General features: G+C 48.1%; 2 protein-coding genes across 4 annotated transcripts in view; one reads left to right on the top strand and one right to left on the bottom strand.

Moving 5' to 3' along the window:
- Nucleotides 1-5,312, top strand: part of entpd6 (ectonucleoside triphosphate diphosphohydrolase 6) — a 35,579-nt gene extending 30,267 nt beyond the window's left edge. Inside the window, exon 14 of the mRNA XM_056291524.1 lies at nt 4,863-5,312. Coding sequence (XP_056147499.1) covers nt 4,863-5,051 — 189 coding nt within the window. The 3' untranslated portion in view covers nt 5,052-5,312. The remainder of the gene's footprint in view (nt 1-4,862) is intronic.
- Nucleotides 5,313-5,821: 509 nt separating this feature from the next.
- LOC130122599 (barrier-to-autointegration factor-like) lies at nt 5,822-8,595 on the bottom strand. Of its 3 annotated transcripts, XM_056291528.1 has the most exons (4): nt 8,573-8,587; nt 8,336-8,391; nt 7,767-7,894; nt 5,849-6,815 (listed from the first exon to the last, which is right to left on the bottom strand). In XM_056291528.1, the coding sequence occupies exons 3-4, from the start codon at nt 7,890-7,892 to the stop codon at nt 6,669-6,671; spliced, it is 273 nt and encodes a 90-aa protein (XP_056147503.1). In that variant the 5' UTR covers nt 7,893-7,894; nt 8,336-8,391; nt 8,573-8,587; the 3' UTR covers nt 5,849-6,668. The 3 variants fall into 3 exon arrangements, with proteins under 3 accessions (XP_056147501.1, XP_056147503.1, XP_056147502.1); XM_056291526.1 differs by lacking the exon at nt 8,573-8,587 and having other exon boundaries at nt 5,822-6,815; nt 8,209-8,342; XM_056291527.1 differs by having other exon boundaries at nt 5,850-6,815; nt 8,336-8,595.
- Between the last annotated feature and the right edge of the window lie 17,109 nt (nt 8,596-25,704).

Below are 25,704 nucleotides of genomic sequence, written 5' to 3'. Positions count from 1 at the left end.
ACCGGGTTGGACCCCCTTTTGCCTTCAGAACTGCCTTAATCCTTCGTGGCATAGATTCAACAAGGTACTGGAAACATTCCTCAGAGAGTTTGGTCCATATTGACATGATAGCATCACGCAGTTGCTGCAGATTTGTCGGCTGCACATCCATGATGCGAATCTCCCGGTCCACCACATCCCAAAGGTGCTCTATTGGATTGAGATCTGGTGACTGTGGAGGCCATTTGAGTACAGTGAACTCATTGTCATGTTCAAGAAACCAGTCGGAGATGATTCGAGCTTTATGACATGGCGCGTTATCCTGCTGGAAGTAGCCATCAGAAGATGGGAAAACTGTGGTCATAAAGGGATGGACATGGTCAGCAACAATACTCAGGTAGGCTGTGGCGTTGACACGATGCTCAATTGGTACTAAGGGGCCCAAAGTGGGCCAAGAAAATATCCCCCACACCATTACACCACCACCACCAGCCTGAACCGTTGATACAAGGCAGGATGGATCCATGCTTTCATGTTGTTGACGCCAAATTCTGACCCTACCATCCGAATGTCGCAGCAGAAATCGAGACTCATCAGACCAGGCAACATTTTTCCAATCTTCTATTGTCCAATTTTGGTGAGCCTGTGTGAATTGTAGCCTCAGTTTCCTGTTCTTACCTGACAGGAGTGGCACCCGGTGTGGTCTTCTGCTGCTGTAGCCCATCTGCCTCAAGGTTCGACGTGTTGTGCGTTCAGAGATGCTCTTCTGCATACCTTGGTTGTAATGAGTGGTTATTTGAGTTACTGTTGCCTTTCTATCAGCTCCAACCAGTCTGGCCATTCTCCTCTGACCTCTGGCATCAACAAGGCATTTTCGCCCACAGAACTGCCGCTCACTGGATATTTTCTCTTTTTCAGACCGTTCTCTGTAAACCCTAGAGATGGTTGTGCGTGAAAATCCCAGTAGATCAGCAGTCTCTGAAATACTCAGACCAGCCCGTCTGGCACCAACAACCATGCCACGTTCAAAGTCACTTAAATCCCCTTTCTTCCCCATTCTGATGCTCGGTTTGAACTGCAGCAGATCATCTTGACCATGTCTACATGCCTAAATGCATTGAGTTGCTGCCATGTGATTGGCTGATTAGAAATTTGCGTTAACTAGCAGTTGGACGGGTGTGCCTAATAAAGTGGCCGGTGAGTGTATATTGCTCAGTTTGTGCCGGGGGACCTGATCCTTGTGGTGGGCCAATTTCTGGCACGGCGTGTTCTGGGGTTTGAAAGCAACCGAGACACCGTGTTTTGAAAACACGGATATCGACTTTTCTGACACTCCCACCACATACGGAATCCTCACTGGTTTATGCTTAGGCAGCTGTCGTCCTTCTCCTCCCTTTGATCAGCTGATGCCCTGTTTGATTTTGATTTTTTTTTTAATTTTTTATGTTGGGATACTTTATTGAGCCCCATGGGGAAATTACACTCTGCATTTAACCCATCCTAGCTGTTTAGCTAGGAGCAGTGGGCAGCCACCGTGTAGCACCCAGGGACCAACTCCAGTTCGTCTTGCCATGCCTCGGTCAAGGGCACAGACAGGAGCATTAACCCTAACATGCATGTCTTTTTTGATGGTGGGAGAAACCAGAGCACCTGGAGAAAACCCACTGCAGACACGGGGAGAACATACAAACTCCACACAGAGGACGCCCTGGGATGACTCCCAAGGTTGGACAACACCAGGGTTTGAACTCAAGACCTTCTTGCTGTGAGGCGACAGTGCTAACCACTGCGCCACCATGCTGCAAGTTAGGGCGTCTTACTGGCTTTGAAAAACACCCAGCTAAGATAACCACACCAGGGCCTTTTTAATGTGGGATTTCTCTCCTTTCCTGGTCACTGTGTCGGTGGGGATGTTGTCAGCTCAGTGGTACAGCGTCCTTATGACTCCTAATTTGTGCTTCAGTGGATGATGAGAGTCAAATCTAAAGTAATGATCAGTATGTGTTTTAAGTTTTCCATATCTTCATGCTGTAGCTGATCAACTTTATACCTCTGTAGTTACTACAGTTCTGCACATCACCCTTATCTTGTCGATACCAGTACACTTCTTCTCCACTCAACCGGGCATCCTCTCACTTTCTAAGATTGTGTTAAACAATCTGGTTAAAAACTCTACTGCCATCTCTCCTAAACATCTCCATGCCTCAATAGGTATGTCATCTGGGCCAACCACCTTTCCACTCTTCATCCTCTTCATAGCTGCCCTCACTTCCTCCTTGCTAATCTACCACACTTCCTGATTCCGTATCCCCACATCATCCAACCTTCTCTCTCTCTCATTTTCTTCATTCATCAGCCCCTCAAAGTACTTCTTTCACCTTCTCAACACACTCTTCTCACTTGTCAGCACATTTCCATCTCTATCCTTCCTCACCCTAACCTGCTGCACATCCTTTCCAGCTCGGTCCCCTGTCTAATCAGTCGGTACAAGTCCTTTTCTAATCTCTAACCTCTCGTATGCCTTTTCCTTTGCCTTCACCACCGCTTTCTTCACTTGACACCCTATCTCCTTGTACTCCTGTGGACTTTCTTCATCTCTCTGACTATCCCACTTCTTATTCACCAACTTTTTCCTCTGTATATGTAAGGCAGTTGTCTGGAGTTGGCCGCTGGGCGGTGCTCTTGCCGTTTTTTGGTTCCTTTATATCTGGCAATACGTACGAAAGTCCTGTCTGTACAAGAGACTGTACTTTCAGATGTATTGTGTTGTTTTGCAAGGTAAGCTGTGCTAAGCAGCAGTCTGTAGCATTTATTAAAAATATGAGAACTAAAACTACCCATACACCTAATTTGTTGGTCGTGTTAATTTATTGAGATGTTTTAAATACAGATTGTGGGTTTGAGAAGCAGATTGTCTTATTTTTGTTGAAAAAATAGTGTTCTTGCCGTGGTTTTGGCTATCACTACGGGCAATAGCTTAGTTGCTACTTGCTTGTTCTTGGCTTGCTTATTTTCACCTGTATTACATGTTCCAAAGGATTGAATCTCAGTTAACCTCATGTTAAAAAAACACATATTGAAAGAATCATTTTATTGTGCACTAGTAATTGCAGACATATTGCATTATTTTGCAAGGTTCCGTACCTGTGATACCTGTGTGGATGGAAATAAAACTCTCTACTGCAATAAGAGAACCTGGCTGCATTTCTCTCCTGCCAGACACACCCACCCTTAACACAATGCAGAGACACCAATCTTAACCAGGGCGTGTAGGAGAGATCCCTATAGACTAGGAGGGCCGAGAGAGAAAGAACTCTGGGTTACATATACTTTACTGTATTTCCTCATTCCACCACCAAGTATCATTGTCCTCCTTCCTATGTCCAGATGACACACCAAGTACCTTCCTAGCTGTCACCCTCACTATTTCTGCAGTGGTTGCCCAGCCATCCGGCAGCTTTTCACTACCACCAACCAACTTTTCACTACCACTACCACTGCCTGTTTTAACTCCTCCCTGAACTCCATATAACAGTCTTCCTTCTTCAACTTCCACCATTTGATCCTTGGCTCTGCCTTCACTCTCTTCCTCTTCTTGATCTCCAAAGTCATCCTACAGACCACCATCCGATGCTGCTTGGCTATGTTCTCCCCTGACACCACCTTGCAGCCTCCAATCCCTTTCAGATCGCGCCTCCTACATGAGAGATAGTTCACTTGTGTGCACTTTCCTCCACTCTTAATATGTCACCCTCTGATCCTCCCTCTTCTTGAAATCTGTATTCACCACAGCCATTTCTGTCCTTTTCGCAAAATCCACCACCATCTGTCCTTCCACATACCTCTCCTAGACACCATACCTATCCATCACCTCCTCATCACCTTCATTTCCTTCACCAACATGCCCATTGATGGCCACTCCAATCATCAGTCTCTCCTCCTTGGCTACACTCTCCACCACTTTATCCAACTCACTCCAGAATTATTCTTTCTCTTCCATCTCACACCCAATTTCCGGGGCATATGCACTGATAATGTTCATCATCACCCAGGGCTCAACCGATCTGGTATGGAAATTTGATTTTTATGGTTCACATGTTTGATTTGGCAAAGGTTTTACGCCGGAAGCAGTTCCTGATGCAACCCTCCCCATTTATCCAGGCTTGGGACTGGCACTAAGAATGCACTGGCTTGTGCATCCCCAGTGATTGGGTTGTATGTTTTTTACTACATGTATAAAAAATCTTTCTTGCAAACTGCTATGCCCTGCAAGAAGAGAAAGCAAAAGCCACAGGTGTTTTTCATTTATGCTATCAGTGTGTAGTTGGTGTTTCATGTGCTTATTCAAATGATGGTCTATGCGCACTGTATTGATGCAAAAACACAATTTGTTAGAAGCGTTTGAAGAGTTTTGCAAAAATTGTTTGCTTTTGCAAGAGATGTATAATGTTTTGCTGGTTTGGTGTACGGTTTTGTAGTTAGTGTGTGAGTAATGCAAAAATAGCCTACAGTTTCAAAGATAGTGCCTAAGCAATCAGCAAACACAGGCTTTTAAACATCTGGCACATCCTAAAATAATTATGGGAAAGGCTATTTAGGCTCATTAATAATGTAGAAGGACATGGCTGCGGGAACAAACCAGACATATAGCAGCACGACAGAAACAGAAACCAAAATGGACAAAAGAGCAGCTTTTACTTCTTTCAAAACTTGTCCATTATGTTTTTTATTACTAAAGTGAAGATGTTTGACTGAAATTTCATCACAGTCAAGAAAGAAACCTTATCCTCATTGTTTTATAGTTCCCAATTTATCAACCACTTGTGTGTGTGTGTGTGTGTGTGTGTTTGTGCGCACGTGTTTTTTTTGTTTTTTTTTTCCAGTTGGCGAGGACCATCAATGAGGTGGAGACCAGCTGGGCTCTGGGAGCCACGTTCCTCTACATGGAGTCTCTCCACAACCCCGCGACCTTTAACCTCCAACAGGTTTCCATCCTGACTGTACAGACTGACAAACAACCACCAGACGGTGGGCTTAAATCTAAATCAGCTGATGATAGCACGACAACATAAAAAACTTTAAAGAAGAGATGCACATGAAAAAAAGTTAACTTTGAGATTACGGTCCAGAATCTGCTGGTTTATTGTACCAGTGTGTCTCCTATGTAGGTGTTGGTAAGGTGAGTGTTGTCTGAGCTCCATTCCAATGAATGATCAGTCTGTAATGCTGTTGTGTCAGAAACAAACCAAAAAACCTGGTTGAACCTGAGTTTTACTTATTTATGTTGTACTATCTGTTGGTGAAGGTCTTCTACCAGCTTGTTCTGTCATATCTGCTTGTTAGACCAACAACTTCACTTCTTCAAACTTGACACTACCTGCCTTCTTCTTCCTCATTTGGCTGCTATGATGAAGATGGAAAACACTATGCACCCTATCATTTTTCCTGGCAAAGTCCTATCAGACACCAACCATTCACATCACATACTACTAACGTCTGCAGGATCTGATGTTCATAGATTATATATTGTCTTAAACACACCAGAGATGGCGTCAAAGAGGCCATTTGTTTGCATGGAAATGTTAAAAGATTGTGACCTTTAACCTCAGCAGATTTAAATGCCCAATAAGAGGCAGTTTTCCTCTTTGAGGACAGGGTTAATTCTTAAAGGTTTTTGGTGCTGTAGAGGAAATCTTTTATAGAAATGAACAAACCCAAAGTACTTGTACATTATCAGCATCCTGGACAACATGTGAACACAAGTAAGATTTTTACTGAAGCTTCATCCACACGCAGCACAATTATGATCACAGTCTAAAACTCAGAATCACTTTATTTCCACACATTGTAAAGCCTTGTTCAAAGATTTCATGTATTTTTGTAAAAGCTCCAGACTTCAGGTCACTGAATCACTTTTCTATGACTGGATGTGGCAATAGCTTGTCTGGGTTTGTGTGTCAAACAGGAACTTTGGTTTCCAAAGAAAAGGTGTTTAACAAACAGATTTGGTGTCTTCACACAGAAAAAGACCAACATGAATGAAGCGTTTTTCTTTTAAATGTTTCATGTGGCGTTTTGAGATATTTTAGTTCGAAAACAGAAGCATAAACTTTCCTTACATGCACGGCAACCCATGAAACGTTATTTTTTCATGTCTGAATGAGAAAGTGTGATTGTATTGAAGACAAACCTGAGACTATTCGGACTGGGATAACCCAAGACAGTTTATGTCTCAGTATTACCTTAGCTAGCTTCACATTATTCGATAGCCATGTAAGTGTACCTGCCATCTGCAGCCATTTTGTCCTCCGTGAACACCCTTATTGTGCATTGACCTCAAGGTTGTTGTTTTTCTCCAGATGGTTTGTTTAAGCGATTGTAAAACGGTACCAGTGGAGTTGGGAGGACCATTGACTTTTTAAAACTGAAGTGAATGTATTTGTTATATAAATGTGGCCTGAAAAGGTTTAAACTCAGCAGACGAGGTAGATCTGTGAAGCAGTTTACTGCTGTTAATATACAACCCTTTTATTTAAACTTTCTCCAATAAAATGGTATTATATAAAACACAAAGAGCACTTTTTCAACATTTTATGTGTCAGTAGACGACCAGCCCGACAGTGGAAACAGAGTGGTGGAGTTGGGTTTTTTTTTTTTCATATTGGTGTGTTGAGGATGGTCGGCTGGTTTCACAGGAAGGCGTCGCACCACTCTCTGAGGCACTGGGCACAGGACGACGCCTGGCGAGTGTTGGCACCGCTGGCGTCTTTCAGCCACTCGGAGAACAACTCTCCATCTTTCCTCAACAGTAGGAACTGACCCAGGACCACATACGCCTAAAGAAAAAACAGTGCGATTCACAAACGCTCCAGCCAGAAAAACTCTGCAGGACACACATGCTGAACATTCAGTTTCTTAGTCTGGTGGCTCTCAATCAGGTCCTCATGTCCAACCAATACTGCTGCTCTGTTTGAATACCAACACTATGGCTGAAGTACACTAAATAATAACCAACTACACTACAATGTTTTGTAGTATGGAAAAATAAAGTATACTAAAATGCCAGGATATAAAATTATGTGGAAAAATCTGACATGAATCAACTGGACACTTCCAGAAGAAAAAAGGTGTCTGTGTGTGGTTATCATGAAAACATAGGTTGTGTTAGTTGTATCCACTTGCCATCGCTTCTACTGGTTTCACGGAGGATGGCATAATAGATTTAAAATGCGTGTTAAACATTTTAAACGGATGAGTGCTAAACTATCTAGTACTGTTGGTATGCAGCGTATTCGCGGGGATGAGCAACATGATCCAGAAAGGGCCAGTGTGGGTGCAGGTCTTTGTTCCAACCAAGCAGTTACACACCTGAGTCTACAAATCAAGGTCCTTAGCAAAGACTATTGGTTGACTAATAGAATCAGGTGTGTAACTGCTTGGTTCGAACAAAGACCTGCACCCACACTGGCCCTTTTTGGATCATGTTGCCCATCCCCTGTTCTATAGTATGTACTACGTAGCAGATTATTTGGACACAGTCCCAGGTTCTACTCCATTAGGTGGTTCAATACATCCGCTTCTTGTTCCAGGGGTAAAACCTCCCTGACTGGAGGCTGAATAACTGCTACAGCTGGTGATGAACTAAAACTAGCAGTACTGCTGATTCCTCAGGACCTGATGGAAAATCCACTAAGATCACAAACAAGAGATTAAAGGTCCCAGCCCCTCGACAATATTCCTATGACCATAGCATGATGGTGGATGATAGAAGTGACAGTTTTACTGACTTTATCAAAGCCTTGTTGGTCCAGTTTTCTGCCCAGCACCTCTCCGATCCCTGAGAGAGCAGTGACGGGTTTGTCCCCCATCGGCTCAGCCACGAAATCCCTGTGTTTCTGAGAGGTGGTCGACATCCCTGTGTCGCACACACACACACACACACACACACACACACACACACACACACACACCAAGCTTGGTACATCCTCCATATATAGCATTCAAAATAAAGAAGCGGTCTAACAACACTATCCACATACCAGATTCAAAACTTGTCAGCCAAATTAAACATTCATGAAGCTAACATTTGAAAAGTTGCCTCACGGTTAAATTTATTTAACAATTCAAACTCATTTATTCGTCTCATATTTGGTGACATGATAGAGGTCTGATCAGCTGCTAAATCGGCGTGTCTCCAAGTGTCTCGGATTATTTTATCTGAAAACAAACCTGGTAAATTCTCAAAAACTCTCATTCAACCAGCTCATCTCTCCATTCTTTGTGAAAACAGCCGCTTTACACAACCGGGGAGCGCTTTGTGATAGACAGCTGAGAAAAGAGGAGCGCGTGGATTTACCTGCAAGACGCGACGAACCGTCTTCATTCAACTCATCTGTTTTAAACCGGATTCTGCTGAACCACGTGAGTTCAGATCACATCCGAACATCAGGAATAAAAACACCAAACTGATTTAAACTACCAAACACGATTTTGCAGATTAAAATTACGGCGAAACTTTGTGTTAAAAAATGACGGAAGGAGCAGAATGACACATTTACCTACAACAAATAATAATAAAAAAAGACCTATATACCATCCATGGAAGAGACCCGAGTCGCCACTTTACGTGGCCGGAAGTTGGAATGACGAGGACGTTCTGACGTCATGACGCACAAAATCAAAGAGCGTTAAAGGCAAGGTCAAAACTCGATATCGTTAACATTCCACAGATTTACATTATCTCTGAAACGTACTGAAACATCCCAGGATGAGGGCGCGAAGTGTCGATGAGAGTGGAGGTTCTGAGTGCTGCCACCAGTCTGTGCTCTGAAGAACTGCACTCAGTATATGAAGGATGGAATGAAAAGAACTTTAGTTAACGTCTGATTCATTTACATTTGGACTGTGTTGTGTTTTGTCCAGGAATTGAACAGGACCAAAACAAACATTTTGTTCTCAAGCCTGTAATGATCATGCCGTAAGCAATCATCAGATTGCTTACGGCATGATCATTACAGGCTTGAACTTGGGTTGTTTTTCAGGGGTTGGGCTAGGCCCCTTAGTTCCAGTGAAGGGAAATCTTAATGCTTCAGCATACCCAGGCATTTTGGGCAATTCTATGCTTCCAAATTTGTGGGAACAGTTTGGGGAGGACCCTTTTCTGTTCCAGCATGACTGTGCCCCAGTGCACAAGGCCCTGACCTCAACCCCATCGAACACCTTTGGGATGAACTAGAACGGAGATTGCGAGCCAGGTCTTCTCGTCCAACATCAGTGCCTGACCTCACAAATGCTCTTCTGGATGAATGGGCAAAAATTCCCAGACACATGCCAAAATCTTGTGGAAAGCCTTCCCAGTAGTAGTTGGTCCCTCCTCCCCCCTCCTCTCAAGGGGGGGGGGACCAACTCCATATTAATGCCTATGGATTTAGAATGGGATATCATAAAAGCTCCTGTAGGTGTAATGGCCAGGTACCCCAATACTTTTGCCCATATAGTGTGCATATATACACTACCGTTCAAAAGTTTGGGATCACATTGAAATGTCCATATTTTTGAAGGAAAAGCACTGTACTTTTCAATGAAGATAACTTTAAACTAGTCTTAACTTTAAAGAAATACACTCTATACATTGCTAATGTGGTAAATGACTATTCCAGCTGCAAATGTCTGGTTTTTGGTGCAATATCTACATAGGTGTATAGAGGCCCATTTCAAGCAACTATCACTCCAGTGTTCTAATGGTACAATGTGTTTGCTCATTGGCTCAGAAGGCTAATTGATGATTAGAAAACCCTTGTGCAATCATGTTCACACATCTGAAAACAGTTTAGCTCGTTACAGAAGCTACAAAACTGACCTTCCTTTGAGCAGATTGAGTTTCTGGAGCATCACATTTGTGGGGTCAATTAAACGCTCAAAATGGCCAGAAAAAGAGAACTTTCATCTGAAACTCGACAGTCTATTCTTGTTCTTAGAAATGAAGGCTATTCCATGCGAGAAATTGCTAAGAAATTGAAGATTCCTACACCGGTGTGTACTACTCCCTTCAGAGGACAGCACAAACAGGCTCTAACCAGAGTAGAAAAAGAAGTGGGAGGCCGCGTTGCACAACTGAGCAAGAAGATAAGTACATTAGAGTCTCTAGTTTGAGAAACAGACGCCTCACAGGTCCCCAACTGGCATCTTCATTAAATAGTACCCGCAAAACACCAGTGTCAACATCTACAGTGAAGAGGCGGCTGCGGGATTCTGGGCTTCAGGGCAGAGTGGCAAAGAAAAAGCCATATCTGAGACTGACCAATAAAAGAAAAAGATTAAGATGGGCAAAAGAACACAGACATTGGACAGAGGAAGACTGGAAAAAAAGTGTTGTGGACGGATGAATCCAAGTTTGAGGTGTTTGGATCACAAAGAAGAACGTTTGTGAGACGCAGAACAAATGAAAAGATGCTGGAAGAATGCCTGACGCCATCTGTTAAGCATGGTGGAGGTAATGTGATGGTCTGGGGTTGCTTTGGTGCTGGTAAGGTGGGAGATTTGTACAGGGTAAAAGGGATTCTGAATAAGGAAGGCTATCACTCCATTTTGCAACGCCATGCCATACCCAGTGGACAGCGCTTGATTGGAGCCAATTTCATCCTACAACAGGACAATGACCCTAAACACACCTCCAAATTGTGCAAGAACTATTTAGAGCAGAAGCAGGCAGCTGGTATTCTATCGGTAATGGAGTGGCCAGCGCAGTCACCAGATCTGAACCCCATTGAGCTGTTGTGGGAGCAGCTTGACCGTATGGTACGCAAGAAGTGCCCATCCAACCAATCCAACTTGTGGGAGCTGCTTCTGGAAGCGTGGGGTGCAATTTCTCCAGATTACCTCAACAAATTAACAGCTAGAATGCCAAAGGTCTGCAATGCTGTAATTGCTGCAAATGGAGGATTCTTTGACGAAAGCAAAGTTTGATGTAAAAAAAATCTTATTTCAAATACAAATCATTATTTCTAACCTTGTCAATGTCTTGACTCTATTTTCTATTCATTTCACAACATATGGTGGTGAATAAGTGTGACTTTTCATGGAAAACACAAAATTGTTTGGGTGATCCCAAACTTTTGAACGGTAGTGTATATATTTACACACACAATCTATATGGACAGCTGATGATTGCTTATAGCATGAAACAGGCTTGTACTGTCTCACAGAAAATGTACTTGACTAATGGGATTATATATAATCCCATTAGTCAAGTATATCCAGTGATTCAAGTACATTCTCTATGAGACAGTACAAGCCTGTTTCACGCCATAAGCATATGTTATTTATCCACATATTATACAGCAGAAACAACACGACTGCTCACTGACCGTCCACATCAGCTCAGTTGGCCTGTGTGTTTCCTTGGCCATTTCTGGGAGGGGAAGCCTGCTGAGGCCATCAGTGTTTGCAATGGAGGGCCCTGGCCTGTATCTGAGGATTTACTGATATTGAGCCAGCAGTGGTGCCCGGTGTTGACGGTGCCATAACGCAGCTGGCTGAATGTTTTTAAGCTCACCTAGTAGACCCAGTAGGAGCTTGTGGTTAGTTTGGATGGTGCAGTTACAGCCATATATATTGGTGGAACTTCTTCACAGAAAAAAATTACAGCTAGCGCTTCTCTCTCCAGCTAAGAGTAGTTCTTTTCTGCTGGTGACAAAGAGCAGGATGCAAAGCAGATGGGCCTCTCAGAGTTGTCCTTCATCCTTTGTCACAAAACTGCTCCAACTCCGTACGGGGAGCCGTCACATGTTATGATCAAGGGCAACTATCGGTCATAATGTGCCAGCAGTGTCGATGGTGACAGTAGGTCCTTGGACTGCTGGAATGCTAGATGCTGTTGAGACCCCCCACACCCATTTTACACCTGTCTTGAGGAGATAACGAAGTGGGGCTAAGACATGTCAAATCCTGAAGAAACCACCCATAGTAATTAATCATTCCTTAGTAAGCCTGCAGCTCTGTCACATTTTTGGGCTCTGGGGCCTCTTTGATGGCTCTTACTTTCTTCTCCAGGGCTGGAGACCAGCGGCAGATACCCTGTGCCCAAGATATTCAACTGCTGGAGCCATGAACTCACATTTGGACTTTTTCAGCCTGAGTCCTGCTTTGTCTAGTTGTGTTAAGACCAGGTCAAGATTTCGAAGGTGATCTTCATCTGTTGCTCCTGTGGTGAGCATGTCATCCAGGTAATACCGTTGTGTGTGGGTTCCCAGCCAGTAAGTTCTCCATTGTCCTCTGAAAAATTGCACAGGCTGGTGAAACCCAAAAGGGAGAAGGGAGTACTGGAATAACCCCTTGTGAGTGTTAATAAGAAACTTTTCCTTTAACAACGTTTTATATATATAAAACGTATGTATATACACACGATTGATTGAGCATGTGTGTGTGTGTGTGTGTGTGTGTATATATATATACACACACATGCTCCTTATTAGTAAAAAACGCTCTATATACACTACCGTTCAAAAGTTTGGGATCACCCAAACAATTTTGTGTTTTCCATGAAAAGTCACACTTATTCACCACCATATGTTGTGAAATGAATAGAAAATAGAGTCAAGACATTGACAAGGTTAGAAATAATGATTTGTATTTGAAATAAGATTTTTTTTACATCAAACTTTGCTTTCGTCAAAGAATCCTCCATTTGCAGCAATTACAGCATTGCAGACCTTTGGCATTCTAGCTGTTAATTTGTTGAGGTAATCTGGAGAAATTGCACCCCACGCTTCCAGAAGCAGCTCCCACAAGTTGGATTGGTTGGATGGGCACTTCTTGCGTACCATACGGTCAAGCTGCTCCCACAACAGCTCAATGGGGTTCAGATCTGGTGACTGCGCTGGCCACTCCATTACCGATAGAATACCAGCTGCCTGCTTCTGCTCTAAATAGTTCTTGCACAATTTGGAGGTGTGTTTAGGGTCATTGTCCTGTTGTAGGATGAAATTGGCTCCAATCAAGCGCTGTCCACTGGGTATGGCATGGCGTTGCAAAATGGAGTGATAGCCTTCCTTATTCAGAATCCCTTTTACCCTGTACAAATCTCCCACCTTACCAGCACCAAAGCAACCCCAGACCATCACATTACCTCCACCATGCTTAACAGATGGCGTCAGGCATTCTTCCAGCATCTTTTCATTTGTTCTGCGTCTCACAAACGTTCTTCTTTGTGATCCAAACACCTCAAACTTGGATTCATCCGTCCACAACACTTTTTTCCAGTCTTCCTCTGTCCAATGTCTGTGTTCTTTTGCCCATCTTAATCTTTTTCTTTTATTGGTCAGTCTCAGATATGGCTTTTTCTTTGCCACTCTGCCCTGAAGCCCAGAATCCCGCAGCCGCCTCTTCACTGTAGATGTTGACACTGGTGTTTTGCGGGTACTATTTAATGAAGATGCCAGTTGGGGACCTGTGAGGCGTCTGTTTCTCAAACTAGAGACTCTAATGTACTTATCTTCTTGCTCAGTTGTGCAACGCGGCCTCCCACTTCTTTTTCTACTCTGGTTAGAGCCTGTTTGTGCTGTCCTCTGAAGGGAGTAGTACACACCGGTGTAGGAAATCTTCAATTTCTTAGCAATTTCTCGCATGGAATAGCCTTCATTTCTAAGAACAAGAATAGACTGTCGAGTTTCAGATGAAAGTTCTCTTTTTCTGGCCATTTTCAGCGTTTAATTGACCCCACAAATGTGATGCTCCAGAAACTCAATCTGCTCAAAGGAAGGTCAGTTTTGTAGCTTCTGTAACGAGCTAAACTGTTTTCAGATGTGTGAACATGATTGCACAAGGGTTTTCTAATCATCAATTAGCCTTCTGAGCCAATGAGCAAACACATTGTACCATTAGAACACTGGAGTGATAGTTGCTTGAAATGGGCCTCTATACACCTATGTAGATATTGCACCAAAAACCAGACATTTGCAGCTGGAATAGTCATTTACCACATTAGCAATGTATAGAGTGTATTTCTTTAAAGTTAAGACTAGTTTAAAGTTATCTTCATTGAAAAGTACAGTGCTTTTCCTTCAAAAATATGGACATTTCAATGTGATCCCAAACTTTTGAACGGTAGTGTATATATATATAAAACTTTGTTAAAAAGAAACGCTCAATGGTAGGGAAAGTTCTCAACAAATAAGGAGCAAAATAATCCAGTGAGTCAAGTAAATTCTTTATGAGACAATACAAGCCTGTTTCATGCCATAAGCAGTCATCAGCTGTCAATAAAGCTACTCAAGGAAAGGACATACCATTTACTGCCTCGTCATGCACATTACGTGCACAATGTCCAATGTGGATGGTAGAGGTACAACATACAAAAATTCGAAAACGTGATTGCTAACAGTCCAATGGGGGGTGGTATTTGTCTATTGTCATGATTTATAATTACAAAATAGGTGCTTATATCTATGTCTGCAACTGCTGGCCAATTCATTCCTGTTGTTCAATGTGGACATTTCTGGTTTGCAAATGATAAAATATTTTTCAGTTAGACATAGATTGCAAATTTTACTACTGGTTGAATATGCTTTGTTCTTTGAGAGGATTTTCCAGGTGGTTGAATAATTAATGTTTCTGTCCGCCAATGATCAAATATAATGGCTTAAAGATGTTACTGTAGAGGAGCTCAAGCAGGAGTCGTGACAACTTTCTCTTTCGGCTGCACAACGTGCACCATTTATCCCTTCCAGCATTACAACAACAACCCGCGCAGCGGAAGTGCACCACTGTAAACCCGAACCGAGAAAACAGCAGCTGTATAGTAACGTTCCTACAAGCTCAATAAGGGGAATTAAGTATCCCCATAACCACTACACACGTCCCCCCAGAATTCGCCTTAATACGAAAAGTCAGTGTGGCGAGGGGGGCGGATCTCTCTGCCCCAACGGCTCCGCTGAACAGGAGCTGGGGGCTGGTTAACCGCAGGCAAAGCAGCAGAGTCCTCACAGCTGGACCGGGGAAAGGGAGGGGCTGGGGAAGCAGGGGGCGGCTCGCCGGGGGAGGGGGGCAGGGCCGGGGGGCACCCCCGCCGTGGGGGCAGGGCAAGACCAACAGGGCGGTCTAAGTCCAGGTGAGCAGGCTTGAGGCCGTCCACAGAAACCCGCTCCAGCCTGCTGCCAACCTCCACCACAAAGTGCTCATCTCCAGTGTCCCGTACCCGAAATGGGCCGTCGTAGGGTGGCTGAACGGGACCGCGGTGCGCGTCGTGACGGATAAAAACATACTCCGCCGACCGCAGCTCCGTGGGGACATAGGACTGAGAGCCGCCATGCTGAGAAGTGGGGACCGGTGCAAAAGCCCTGGCTTCCTCCTGCAGCGCAGTCCTTTGGCAGCTGGCTGACCAGGGAGCTGTGGCGGTGGGAAGGAAATCCCCCGGGACCCGAAGTGGCTGTCCGTAGACTAGTTTGGCGGATGAGGACTGGAGGTCCTCCTTGGGGGCCGTCCTGAGACCAAGCATGACCCAAGGCAGTTTGTCGACCCAGCGGTCGTCCTTGAGGGTAGCCCGCAATGCGGCCTTCATCGAGCGATGGAACCTCTCGACCAATCCATTCGCTTGAGAGTGATACACTGTGGTGCGATGGAGCCTCACCCCTAAACCCGCGGCGATCTCCTCCCAGAGCGCTGACGTGAATTGCGGCCCTCTGTCCGAGGAGAGGTCAGATGGGGTGCCAAAGAGGGCGACCCAGTTTCCGATGAACGCTCGGGCAACCTCAGGCGCTGTCGTGGACAAAAGCGGGATGGCCTCTGGCCATCGTGTGGTCCTGTCGACCATGGTGAGCAGGTATGTGAAACCACGGGAGGTGGGTAGGGGGCCTACCAGGTCCACATTCACGTGGTCAAACCTCCTCTCAGGTACCGTGAAAGGTATCAGGGGCGCTTTAACGTGCCGGAGGACTTTGGAGCGTTGGCACTCCACACAGGTGTCAGCCCAGTCCCTCACATCCTTTTTGAGTCCATGCCAGACAAACTTTGCCGCCACCAACCTCTGCGAAGGCTTTCTGCCAGGGTGAGACAGCCCATGGACTGCGTCGAAGACCCACCGCCTCCAAGCAGTCGGAACGACGGGTCGGGGCTGACCTGTAGAGACGTCGCACAGGAGCGTGGCGCCAGCGTCGTTGAAAGCCACATCCTCCAACTGCAGCCCTTTGACGGCGGTCCTGCACTCCTGGGTCGGCGGCCTGATCAGCCGCCATCTGGCTGTAGTCGAGTCCCAAATGGGCGGCACCAGCGATGGCCCGGGAGAGACAGTCGGCGACCGGGTTGGACTTCCCAGCGACATGCCTCACGTCGGTGGTAAACTCTGAGATGTAGGCCAACTGTCGCTGCTGGCGGGCTGACCACGGCTCTGCCACCTTGGCCATCGCGAACACCAGCGGTTTGTGATCGACGAAAGCCGTGAACTGACGTCCCTCCAGTAGGAAACGAAAGTGCCTAACAGCGAGGAAAAGGCCAAGCAGCTCACGATCAAAGGTGCTGTATTTGCGCTCTCTCAGGTTCAACTGTCGGCTGAAGAAGGCAAGCGGCTGCCACGCGCCGCTCATCCACTGCTCGTAAACCGCGCCGACAGCGTAGTCCAAAGCATCCGTCGTGATGGCGATGGGCGCTCCAGACACAGGGTGTGCCAGCATCACCGCGTCAGCCAGGGCGGCTTTCACATCCTTAAAAGCCTTGTCCGTCTCTGCAGACCAGTCCACGACGTGTTTGGGGGCTGTGCCCTTCAGAGTCTCATATAGGGGGCGGAGGAGATTGGCAGCCCGGGGGATGAACCGGTGGTAGAAGGACATCATGTTAATGAACTCCCGGAGGGACTGGGCCGTGTGTGGGCGTGGAAAGTCTGCGACGGCCTCTACCTTAGATGGAAGGGGGGCCGCCCCGTCCTTGGTGACCCGGTGGCCCAGGAAGTCGATGGTGCTCAGACCAAACTGGCATTTGGCCGGGTTAACTATCAACCCATGCAGGCTGAGCCTCTCGAAAAGGGCTCTGAGGTGGGACAAGTGCTCGGATACGGAGGTGCTAGCGACCAGGATGTCATCCAGGTACACAAAGAGGAAAGGCAGGTCCCGCAACACTGAGTCCATGAGGCGTTGGAAGGACTGCCCAAACGGCATGCGCAGGAACTCGAACAGCCCGAACGGAGTTGTCACAGCCGTTCTGGGCACATCAGCGGGATGGACGGGCACCTGGTGATAGCCACGGACGAGATCCACCTTGGAAAAGATCACTTTCCCAGCCAGGTGGGCGGAGAAATCTTGGATGTGAGGGACCGGGTAGCGGTCCGGTGTTGTTGCTTCATTGAGCCGATGGTAGTCACTACATGGACGCCACCCACCGCCAGGCTTAGGCACTATTGTGGAGGGGTGAAGCCCATGGGCTGCTGGAGCGACGGATGATGCCGAGGCGCTCAATGTTCTCAAACTCCGCCTTGGCGACAGAGAGCTTGGTCGGGTTGAGGCGCCGAGCTCGGGCGTGCACCGGCGGGCCAGTGGTGACAATGTGGTGCTCAACCCCATGTTTGGTCGTAGATGATGAGAATGTGGGCTGAGTGAGGTCAGGGAACTCAGAGAGAAGATGGAGAAACACGTCCTCGTTGGAGAGCATGCTGGACAGCCTGACGGAGCCTGTACCGCTGAGTGCACACGCGTGTGAAGCGAAGGTGACGGCGTCAATCAGGCATCGATTCCTGACGTCCACTAGCAGCCCATGAGCACAAAGAAAATCTGCACCGAGGAGGGGAAATGCCACGTCGGCGGTGACAAAATCCAGGCTGAACCGCTGTCCATTAAAACAAATGACAATGTGCCTCGTGCCGTACGTACGGATAGAGCTGCCGTTAGTCGCTTCCATGGAGGGCCGTGAGCGCCCGACTGGGCGTCCACCCTCGATGTAGGTACGACACTCCTCTGCGCCCCAGTGTCGCATAGGAAACGCCGCCCCGAGATGGAGTCTTGCAGGAAAAGTAGCCTGTTGTCCTCCACGCCGACGCCCATGGCCACTAGTGAGCGCCGGCCTTGGCGTTTCCCGACGAGCTGAAATTGCACGGGGAGTTGCACTTTTTCGCCTTGGCCCCGAACTTTGCATGGTAAAAGCACAGGCCGGGCTCCTGTCGCCGACCGGGGGTTGCCGCGGCGACCACCATTGAGTCACCAGGTGGTGGCGTGTGGGGGTGGGCAGGGGTGAGCGCGGACGCGCAGTGCTACTGTTGGCTGGCCAGGAAGAACTTGTCAGCTTCTTCAGCTAGCTTGCGGCAATCGGTAATGCTGGTTTTAGCCAAAGCGGTCCGCACCTGAGCAGGCAGTTGTCGCAGAAACAGTTGGACAAAGAGGAAATCAGGTGTGTGCGCCGGTCCCAGCAGATTCAGCATTTTGTCCATGAGCTCGGATGGCTTGCTGTCCCCCAAGCCTTGCAGAGAAAAGAGACGGTGGGCCCTCTCGGCGTCAGAAAGTTCAAAAATCTTCAAGAGGTGATCTTTGAGCCCCTTGTATTTGTCTGCCGCCGGAGGATTTGTAAGGAGACTCACCACTCTAGTTACAGTCGAACACCCGAGCGCCGATACCACGTAGTAGTATTTAGTAGCATCATCCGTTATTTTGCGGATAGCAAACTGCGCTTCCGCCTGGGCGAACCATGTCGTTGCCGATGACTCCCAGAACTCTGGCAATTTGAGAGAAACCGCGTTGATTTCGTCAACCATGTTCGTTCGAAAGATTGTCTCTGATAACTACCAAGAGACAAACGTCGGGGTCACTAGTGTAGAGGAGCTCAAGCAGGAGTCGTGACAACTTTCTCTTTCGGCTACACAACGTGCACCATTTATTCCTTCCACCATTACAACAACAACCCGCGCAGCGGAAGTGCACCACTGTAAACCCGAACCGAGAAAACAGCAGCTGTAAACTAACGTTCCTACTAGCTCAATAAGGGGAATTATGTAGCCCCATAACCACTACATTACATTCTTTAAATGGTTGTTTCTAAAGCTACACATGTGTGCATTAAACCTCTTTTTGAATTTTTCCTCTGTTAGACTGACGTATGTTTCTATTTTGCCGTTGTCATTTCGTCACAGTAGCTTGGTAGACAACCCCTTTCGTCTGGCATTTTCTTTCGAGGGGACATGAGTTGTTCACACGGCAGTTGCAGTTGGGGGAGTCCGGTTGTGATGAAGTTGTCATTGATTTGTTCATGATTCCTGTGTTGTGAGATGATATTATTTGCTGAATGTTAGGCATGCAGCCGTTACCAATTTTGATGGTGTTCCTGTTGAGTTGATGGTCCGGGGTGAAGCACTTGTCCAAAAGTTTAAAAAACTGCTTATCGATGTTTGTGGCCATGATATCACTGTAGGGTGGGTTGCACTAGGTGATATTTCGTTTTCTGCAACGTTTGTTGATTTCCTGGCAGCCAGTATTTAATGGTGGGTTGTATTTGAGCTTAAAATTGTAACTGCTCTTTTGTAATGCATCTTGGTATGGGGGTGTAAGTTGTGGTTACACTGCCCCGAGCTGCCTCCCCGGCACGTTCAAGCCACTCCCCCAACTCGGACGGGCCGGAAACATCCGAGCGCTCGGCTCGCGCTCTGAGGAGACGAGCGCTGCACTGCACCAGGTGTTTGCCATCATCCATCAGGCACACCTGCGGCAATCAGGCAGCCCTCTACAAGAAGTCTCCCAGAACACCACTCCGTGCTTCGACGTACTGAACCCTGCGACTCTCCCTCCGCGACTTCCGCGGCTCCCCGCGACCTTCACGTTTTTTTCCCTGGACCTCTCCAGCGATTTCCCCCCGTGTCCCCCTACCTGGACCCATCCTTTTGGACTCGACTTCCCGGATCTCGGACCCGGACTTCCTCGGACAACCCCTCTTGGATCACGGACTGGACTTTCTTGCCAGGTGCACGCACATTATTTCAACACCTCCTTGTCATTTACATACCGCACCACACATAGGCTAAGAACACTCACACATAGTTATACACACAAACCACTGGACACCACACCGTTTATTCACACATCCCACTAACAGAACGCCTTTTGCACCATACATTCCCCTCCCCCAATAAAACCGCCCTTTTTGGATTTCGAAGTCATCCTGTGTCTGTCTGCCTTGGGTTTCGCCCCACGGGTCGGTTTCTGGTGCGCGAGCATAACAGTGTAGCTTCATTGAATATGGACTCGTTCGATGATCATTTTGAGGGTCTTCTAGTAATGCTTTCTGGGACGTTCTTCAAGATGGAGGGTGGGTGGGTGCTTTCTCTATGGACATACTGCAGCGGGCTGTTGGGCTGTACATTAAGCCCAACACGCTAATTATATCGTAATAACCATTTCCATACAAAACATAAAAATGTTACATAATCTTAACACTGTAGGGGCCAATAATGTGGACCAATTTAAACCATACTACACGGAAGTGAAATCAGCAAGTTGAAAGATGTTGATTTCAATACAACCCAGAATGTATACTGCCATCTTATGCATGTGCCTTTTTGTTGGTGCTTTTTGACTAACAGCCCAATTGTCCTTTGGCTGGGGATGGACTGGATTTTGATTTCTTCCATATTTGTAGAGATGTTATTCCCTTAATATATCCTCATTTGTAAGAATAAATAAACATTTATTAAGCAAAGTTAATATTTGTGCTGTCAAATGTCACTATGACCTTGAAATTCTGTCACCTAGGTTATTAAACATGTAAGCATGTTTGATAACCCTAGGTGACCTGTACAGAGGAAAATCACACTTTCTGATTGCACAAACTGTGATGGCACCAATCTGTATACAATCTGTGTATGAATAACATACTTAGGACCTGAAACTTATCTAAGAAAGAGGAGATAGCGTTCCTTGACTTCAATACCTTTGCTTGATCTGTGCCTTTTGTAAGTGGATGGATAGCATTTAAGTAATATTAGTGTTATGTCTGCACACATCGACAGTGCTGCATTTGATTTGGTGCTGTTCTATTGTGCTGGGATCGATTGGTGATGCCTGCGGGCTCTGGGTTGTTTGATCGGGTCTGCCTTTGATGCTGTGTCAGTCGAAATAAAGAATGCCACGGAGAGGTTGTGTCGAGCGACAGCGCTGTGTCCTGACGTGATTTCTAAATACAATATTGGCGACGAGGATGGCTGATATCTCTCTCCCACCACCTGCCCCCTTCCTGGCATTACCTGGCGAGCCTCCGGTACCATGGACTCGCTGGCTACATAGTTTTGAAAATTACATCATCGCCTCAGGGCTCGACGACGTGAGCCAGGCTAGGAAGACTGCTTTGTTGCTACACTGCTTGGGAGCAGAGGGTCATCGTGTGCTCGGGACTCTGGGGAACGTCACAAGCTTTGACGAGGCTGTGGGACTTATGAGCACCCATTTCGCTGCTCCACAGAGTGCCCTCCTTCGGCGATTTATATTCCGTCAGCGACACCAACTGCCTGGTGAGTCTGTGCGGCAGTACGTAGCTAATTTGCGAGGGCTAGCTAGCTCATGCAAGTTTGGCGCGCTTCAGGACGAGATGGTTCGCGACCAGCTAATCGAACACACCAACAACGCAAAGGTGCGTGAGACTCTCCTGCTGGAAAAAGACGATCTGCTGCTGTCCAGAGCAATTACCATCGCACTACAGGTTGAGCGAGCAGCTGAGTGTGCTGCTGTGCTAAATACACAGCAAGTGGCCACCTCCAGTCAAGCTGCCAACGACTCCTCCCTCTACTCACGGCTGCCCCTCGGGACGCAACCCAGCCAGAGCGAGGCGGGCGCCGACTCCACTGGGGACGTCTTGCAACTGCAACGACGGCGTTCTCGGCCCCGCCCTCAACAGTCCTGTGGTAACTGTGGGTCTCGGTCTCATGTTTCAAGGGCTCAGAACTGCCCTGCCCGTGGCCAGACATGCCGTAGCTGCGGTAAGCACAATCACTTTACCAACGTCTGTCGATCTTCCCCGGCTGGGTCAGAGGGCCACACCCCCCAGTCTTCAACCGCCGTCATTCACAAGGTGAGCTCTGGGCGAGTATCATTCAAATCATGCACAGTCAACATTAATGATGTGTGCATCCCCCTGCTGTTGGACACCGGTGCAGGTGTGTCTCCCCTGAATGTTGATACCTACAGTCAATTTTTCGGTTCACTGCCACTGTCCGCACCCTCAGCTGTCCTCTGTGGGTATGGTGACTCCAAAATCGATCTGGTTGGCTCTCTCCAAGTGACTGTCCGCTATGGAACCAAGCTGGTGCCCAATGCAGTTTTTCATGTGGCACGCCGTGGGGCCAACCTGATGGGCCTGGACCTGTTCTCCCTCTTAGACACAAGGGGGGCAGCAATCCTGACTGTTGCCACACCTTGGCAGCAGAAGTGGCCATCGCTGTTTATGGGGCTGGGCTGCCTCTCCGCCTTCGCCCATCAACCTCTCCTCAACCCTGCTGTGAAATCTGTCATCCAACCACTGCGCTGCATCCCGTTGGCTCTCCGTGATGGGGTCTCCGCCGAGCTGCAACAACTGCTGGAAGCTGGCATCATTGAACCGGTGGATGCGTCACCTTGGGTCTCAAACTTCGTGGTGGCTAAGAAGAAGTCGGGGGGCCTGCGTGTCTGCGTCGATCTACGTGCAGTAAATAAGGCAGTGGTCCCTGATAAGTATCCACTGCCCACCTCAGAAGAACTCACTGCTCAGTTCTATGGCTCTGAGGTGTTCTCCAAGCTCGACCTCAGACAGGGGTACTTACAGGTGCTCCTCCACCCCAGCAGCCGAAACCTCACAGCCTTTGTGACGCATGCAGGAGTGTTTCGCTACACCAGGATACCTTTCGGTCTCAGCTCCGCCCCTAGCTGCTTTCAGAAAATCATGGTCTCCGTGCTGGCTGGCATACTGGGCGTGGCCATTTATCTGGACGATATAGTGGTACACGGGCCCACCAGTGAAATCCACGACAAGTGCCTCAACGTGGTCTTCGCAGCCCTGTCCAAGCACAAGCTAACTCTCAATGCTGAGAAATGTGTCCTCTCTGTGCCAGCCATCGACTTCGTGGGGTTCCGGCTGTCAGCGAGCGGTGTAACTCTACTACAATCCAACGTGGACGCCATTCAGGCCATCCCTGAGCCCAGCTCGGCCGCCCAGGTCGCCTCCTTCCTGGGTATGACAAGTTACTACCTGAGGTTTTTTCCCCAGTACTCTGCGACCACAGCCCCCCTGCGCCAGCTGCTGCGTAAGGACGAGCCATGGGTGTGGTCAAAGGCATGCAGTGACGCTGTGCGTGATCTCAAGACTCAACTGACTTCACCACCAGTGTTGGCTCACTTTGACATCTCCAGCTCCACCTTTGGGACCTGTGACGCATCAGCCACAGCGATAGGGGCTGTGCTGTCTCAAACCCAGAACGGTGTGGAGAAGCCCATTGCCTTCGCCTCCCGTGCCCTCAACCTGACTGAGCAGCGGTACTCCGTGGGTGAGCGTGAGGCATTAGCCTGTATCTGGGCTTGTGAAAGTTGGCACCTCTACCTCTATGGCCGCTCCTTCACCCTCAGGACAGATCACCAGGCCCTGACAGCGCTGCTGTCCACATCTGGGACAGGCCACAAACCCCTGAGGCTGCACCGCTGGTCTGACCGCCTCCGCCAGTACAACTTCAGCCTGCAGTTCACCCCAGGCAAAGACAATGTTGTCGCCGACCTGCTCTCTCGCTCTGTCTCCATCCCAGCTCCACAGACGGACACTGACTGTGTGGAAAAGGACATTGTCCAAAGGCTACACACACCCCTCCAGGCCACTGTCTCTCTGCAGGAGCTGAGGGCAGCCTCCGAACAGGACCCTGTCCTCTCCCAGCTCCGCACCTACATCCAGAACGGCTGGCCTCACAAGGTCCCAGAGGAGCTGGCTGCATTCGCCCGAGTCAGACAGGAGCTCTCCTGATGGAACGACACCTGCGTGGCACGTGGGTTTTGCACAGTGGTCCCAGCTGCTCTCCGTGCACATGTTTTGAATACGGCGCATGAAGGCCACCTGGGCATTGTGAAACTGAAACAGCGCTGCCGAGACCTGGTGTGGTGGCCGGGGATAGACAGAGATATTGAGGCTCTGGTGAAGGACTGTTCTGCCTGCCTTGTGAGTGGCAAGACTGGCCACCAGGCTCCCTCACCCCTGCAACCTCTCGCCTGGCCCTCTCAGGCCTGGGAACACCTGCAGTTGGACATTTGTGGTGAGATCCATGGAGTTCCCCACCACCAACGCTTCATGGTGGTCGCCTACGATCTACACTCAAAATGGCCTGAACTCACCACTTCCGGCACTGTGACCTCACAGATCATCATCGACTTCCTGGACTCTCTTTTCTCTCGCTGGGGCCTCCCAAAGGCCATCACCACTGACAACGGCCCTCAGCTGGTCTCTGAGTTCACTGCTTATCTCGAAAGCAAGGGCATCCGTCATATACGCACTGCGTACTACCACCCCCAGGCCAATGGCGGCGTTGAACGTTTTCACCAGTCACTGAAGAACGGCCTCAGAGCACACATGGCCCAAGGGTGCTCTTTCACGCAGGCCAACGTCACACTCTGCTGCACTATCGGGCCACGCAGCACTCGACCACAGGCGTCTCCCCAGCCTCTCTCATGCTAGGCCGGGAACTGTGCATGCCCCTTGACAGGCTCCGCCCCTCCACACCCCAGGCACCTCCCTCTGGGGTCAGAGCCTCAGTCACTCGTCAGCAGACGCGGATGAAGCAACGGTTTGACCAGTCAAAACGAACCAGGGTGCCAGACATCAATGTGTCAGACTGGGTCAGGGTCCGCAGGCCCCACAGGGACAATAAAATGGCTTCATACTGGTCCTCTCCTCTCCAAGTCACCCATCAGCTGGGCCCAGCCACTTACCTCCTCAGCGATGGCACTCGGTGGCACTCCAGTCGTCTACGGAAGGTGTCAGCTCCGCCACACACAGCTGGTGACACAACCTTAGCCATTCCCTCAGCATGGCGAGACGCCCCGGGGCTTCATGCAGCTTCTACACGGGCCCCAGACATTCCTGGGCCTCAGCTTCCCCTGCCTTCTCCCTCCCCACCTCGGCCTGCCCAGCCTCAGGCCGCCCCGCGATCTGTTCGCACACGTTTACGCCCTGGCCACCTAGAGGACTTTGTGTCAACCTTTCATGTTTGAAATCCTGCCGGGGGGGAATGTTATGTCTGCACACATCGAAGGTGCTGCATTTGATTTGGTGCTGTTCTATTGTGCTGGGATCGATTGGTGATGCCTGCGGGCTCTGGGTTGTTTGATCGGGTCTGCCTTTGATGCTGTGTCAGTCGAAATAAAGAATGCCACGGAGAGGTTGTGTCGAGCGACAGTGGTGTGTCCTGACGTGATTTCTAAATACAATAATTAGATCCATGCATAATACAAACTATGAAGCTACAGATCTACTGTGTGCCAACTTGACTAAATAACCATATTTTTGGATTGATTTTACACCTATTGCTACGCTAAAAATTCATGACAAACTGATTTTTTGGGCTATTTAAAAAAAATTCCTCCTCCCCAGGACCCCCTAGTAAAGGCTTAGCCCCCTAATCCATAAATCTCTACTGACGCCCCGGGCAATGCTAACTTATTTTCTGCAGTTAATTGAACAGATGGTTATAAGTTTTGATCAACCACAGCATGACAATATGGGAAAGAGTAATAGAAGCTAGGTTAAAGAGGAGAGGTG

This window comes from Lampris incognitus, chromosome 13, assembly GCF_029633865.1.
Source record: "Lampris incognitus isolate fLamInc1 chromosome 13, fLamInc1.hap2, whole genome shotgun sequence".
In the NCBI taxonomy this organism is placed as follows: domain Eukaryota; kingdom Metazoa; phylum Chordata; class Actinopteri; order Lampriformes; family Lampridae; genus Lampris; species Lampris incognitus.
This window is presented reverse-complemented; position numbering and strand designations above follow the sequence as displayed.

Excerpts from the sequence above, each read along its gene's own strand:
- LOC130122599 (XM_056291526.1), bottom strand. The coding sequence starts at position 8,233 with ATGAGAGTTTTTGAGAATTTACCAG. Across the intron at positions 7,895-8,208 it reads AGTTTTTGAGAATTTACCAG|GGATGTCGACCACCTCTCAG; the intron begins GTTTGTTTTCAG and ends TGTGCGACACAG. Across the intron at positions 6,816-7,766 it reads ACCAACAAGGCTTTGATAAA|GCGTATGTGGTCCTGGGTCA; the intron begins GTCAGTAAAACT and ends TTTTTTCTTTAG.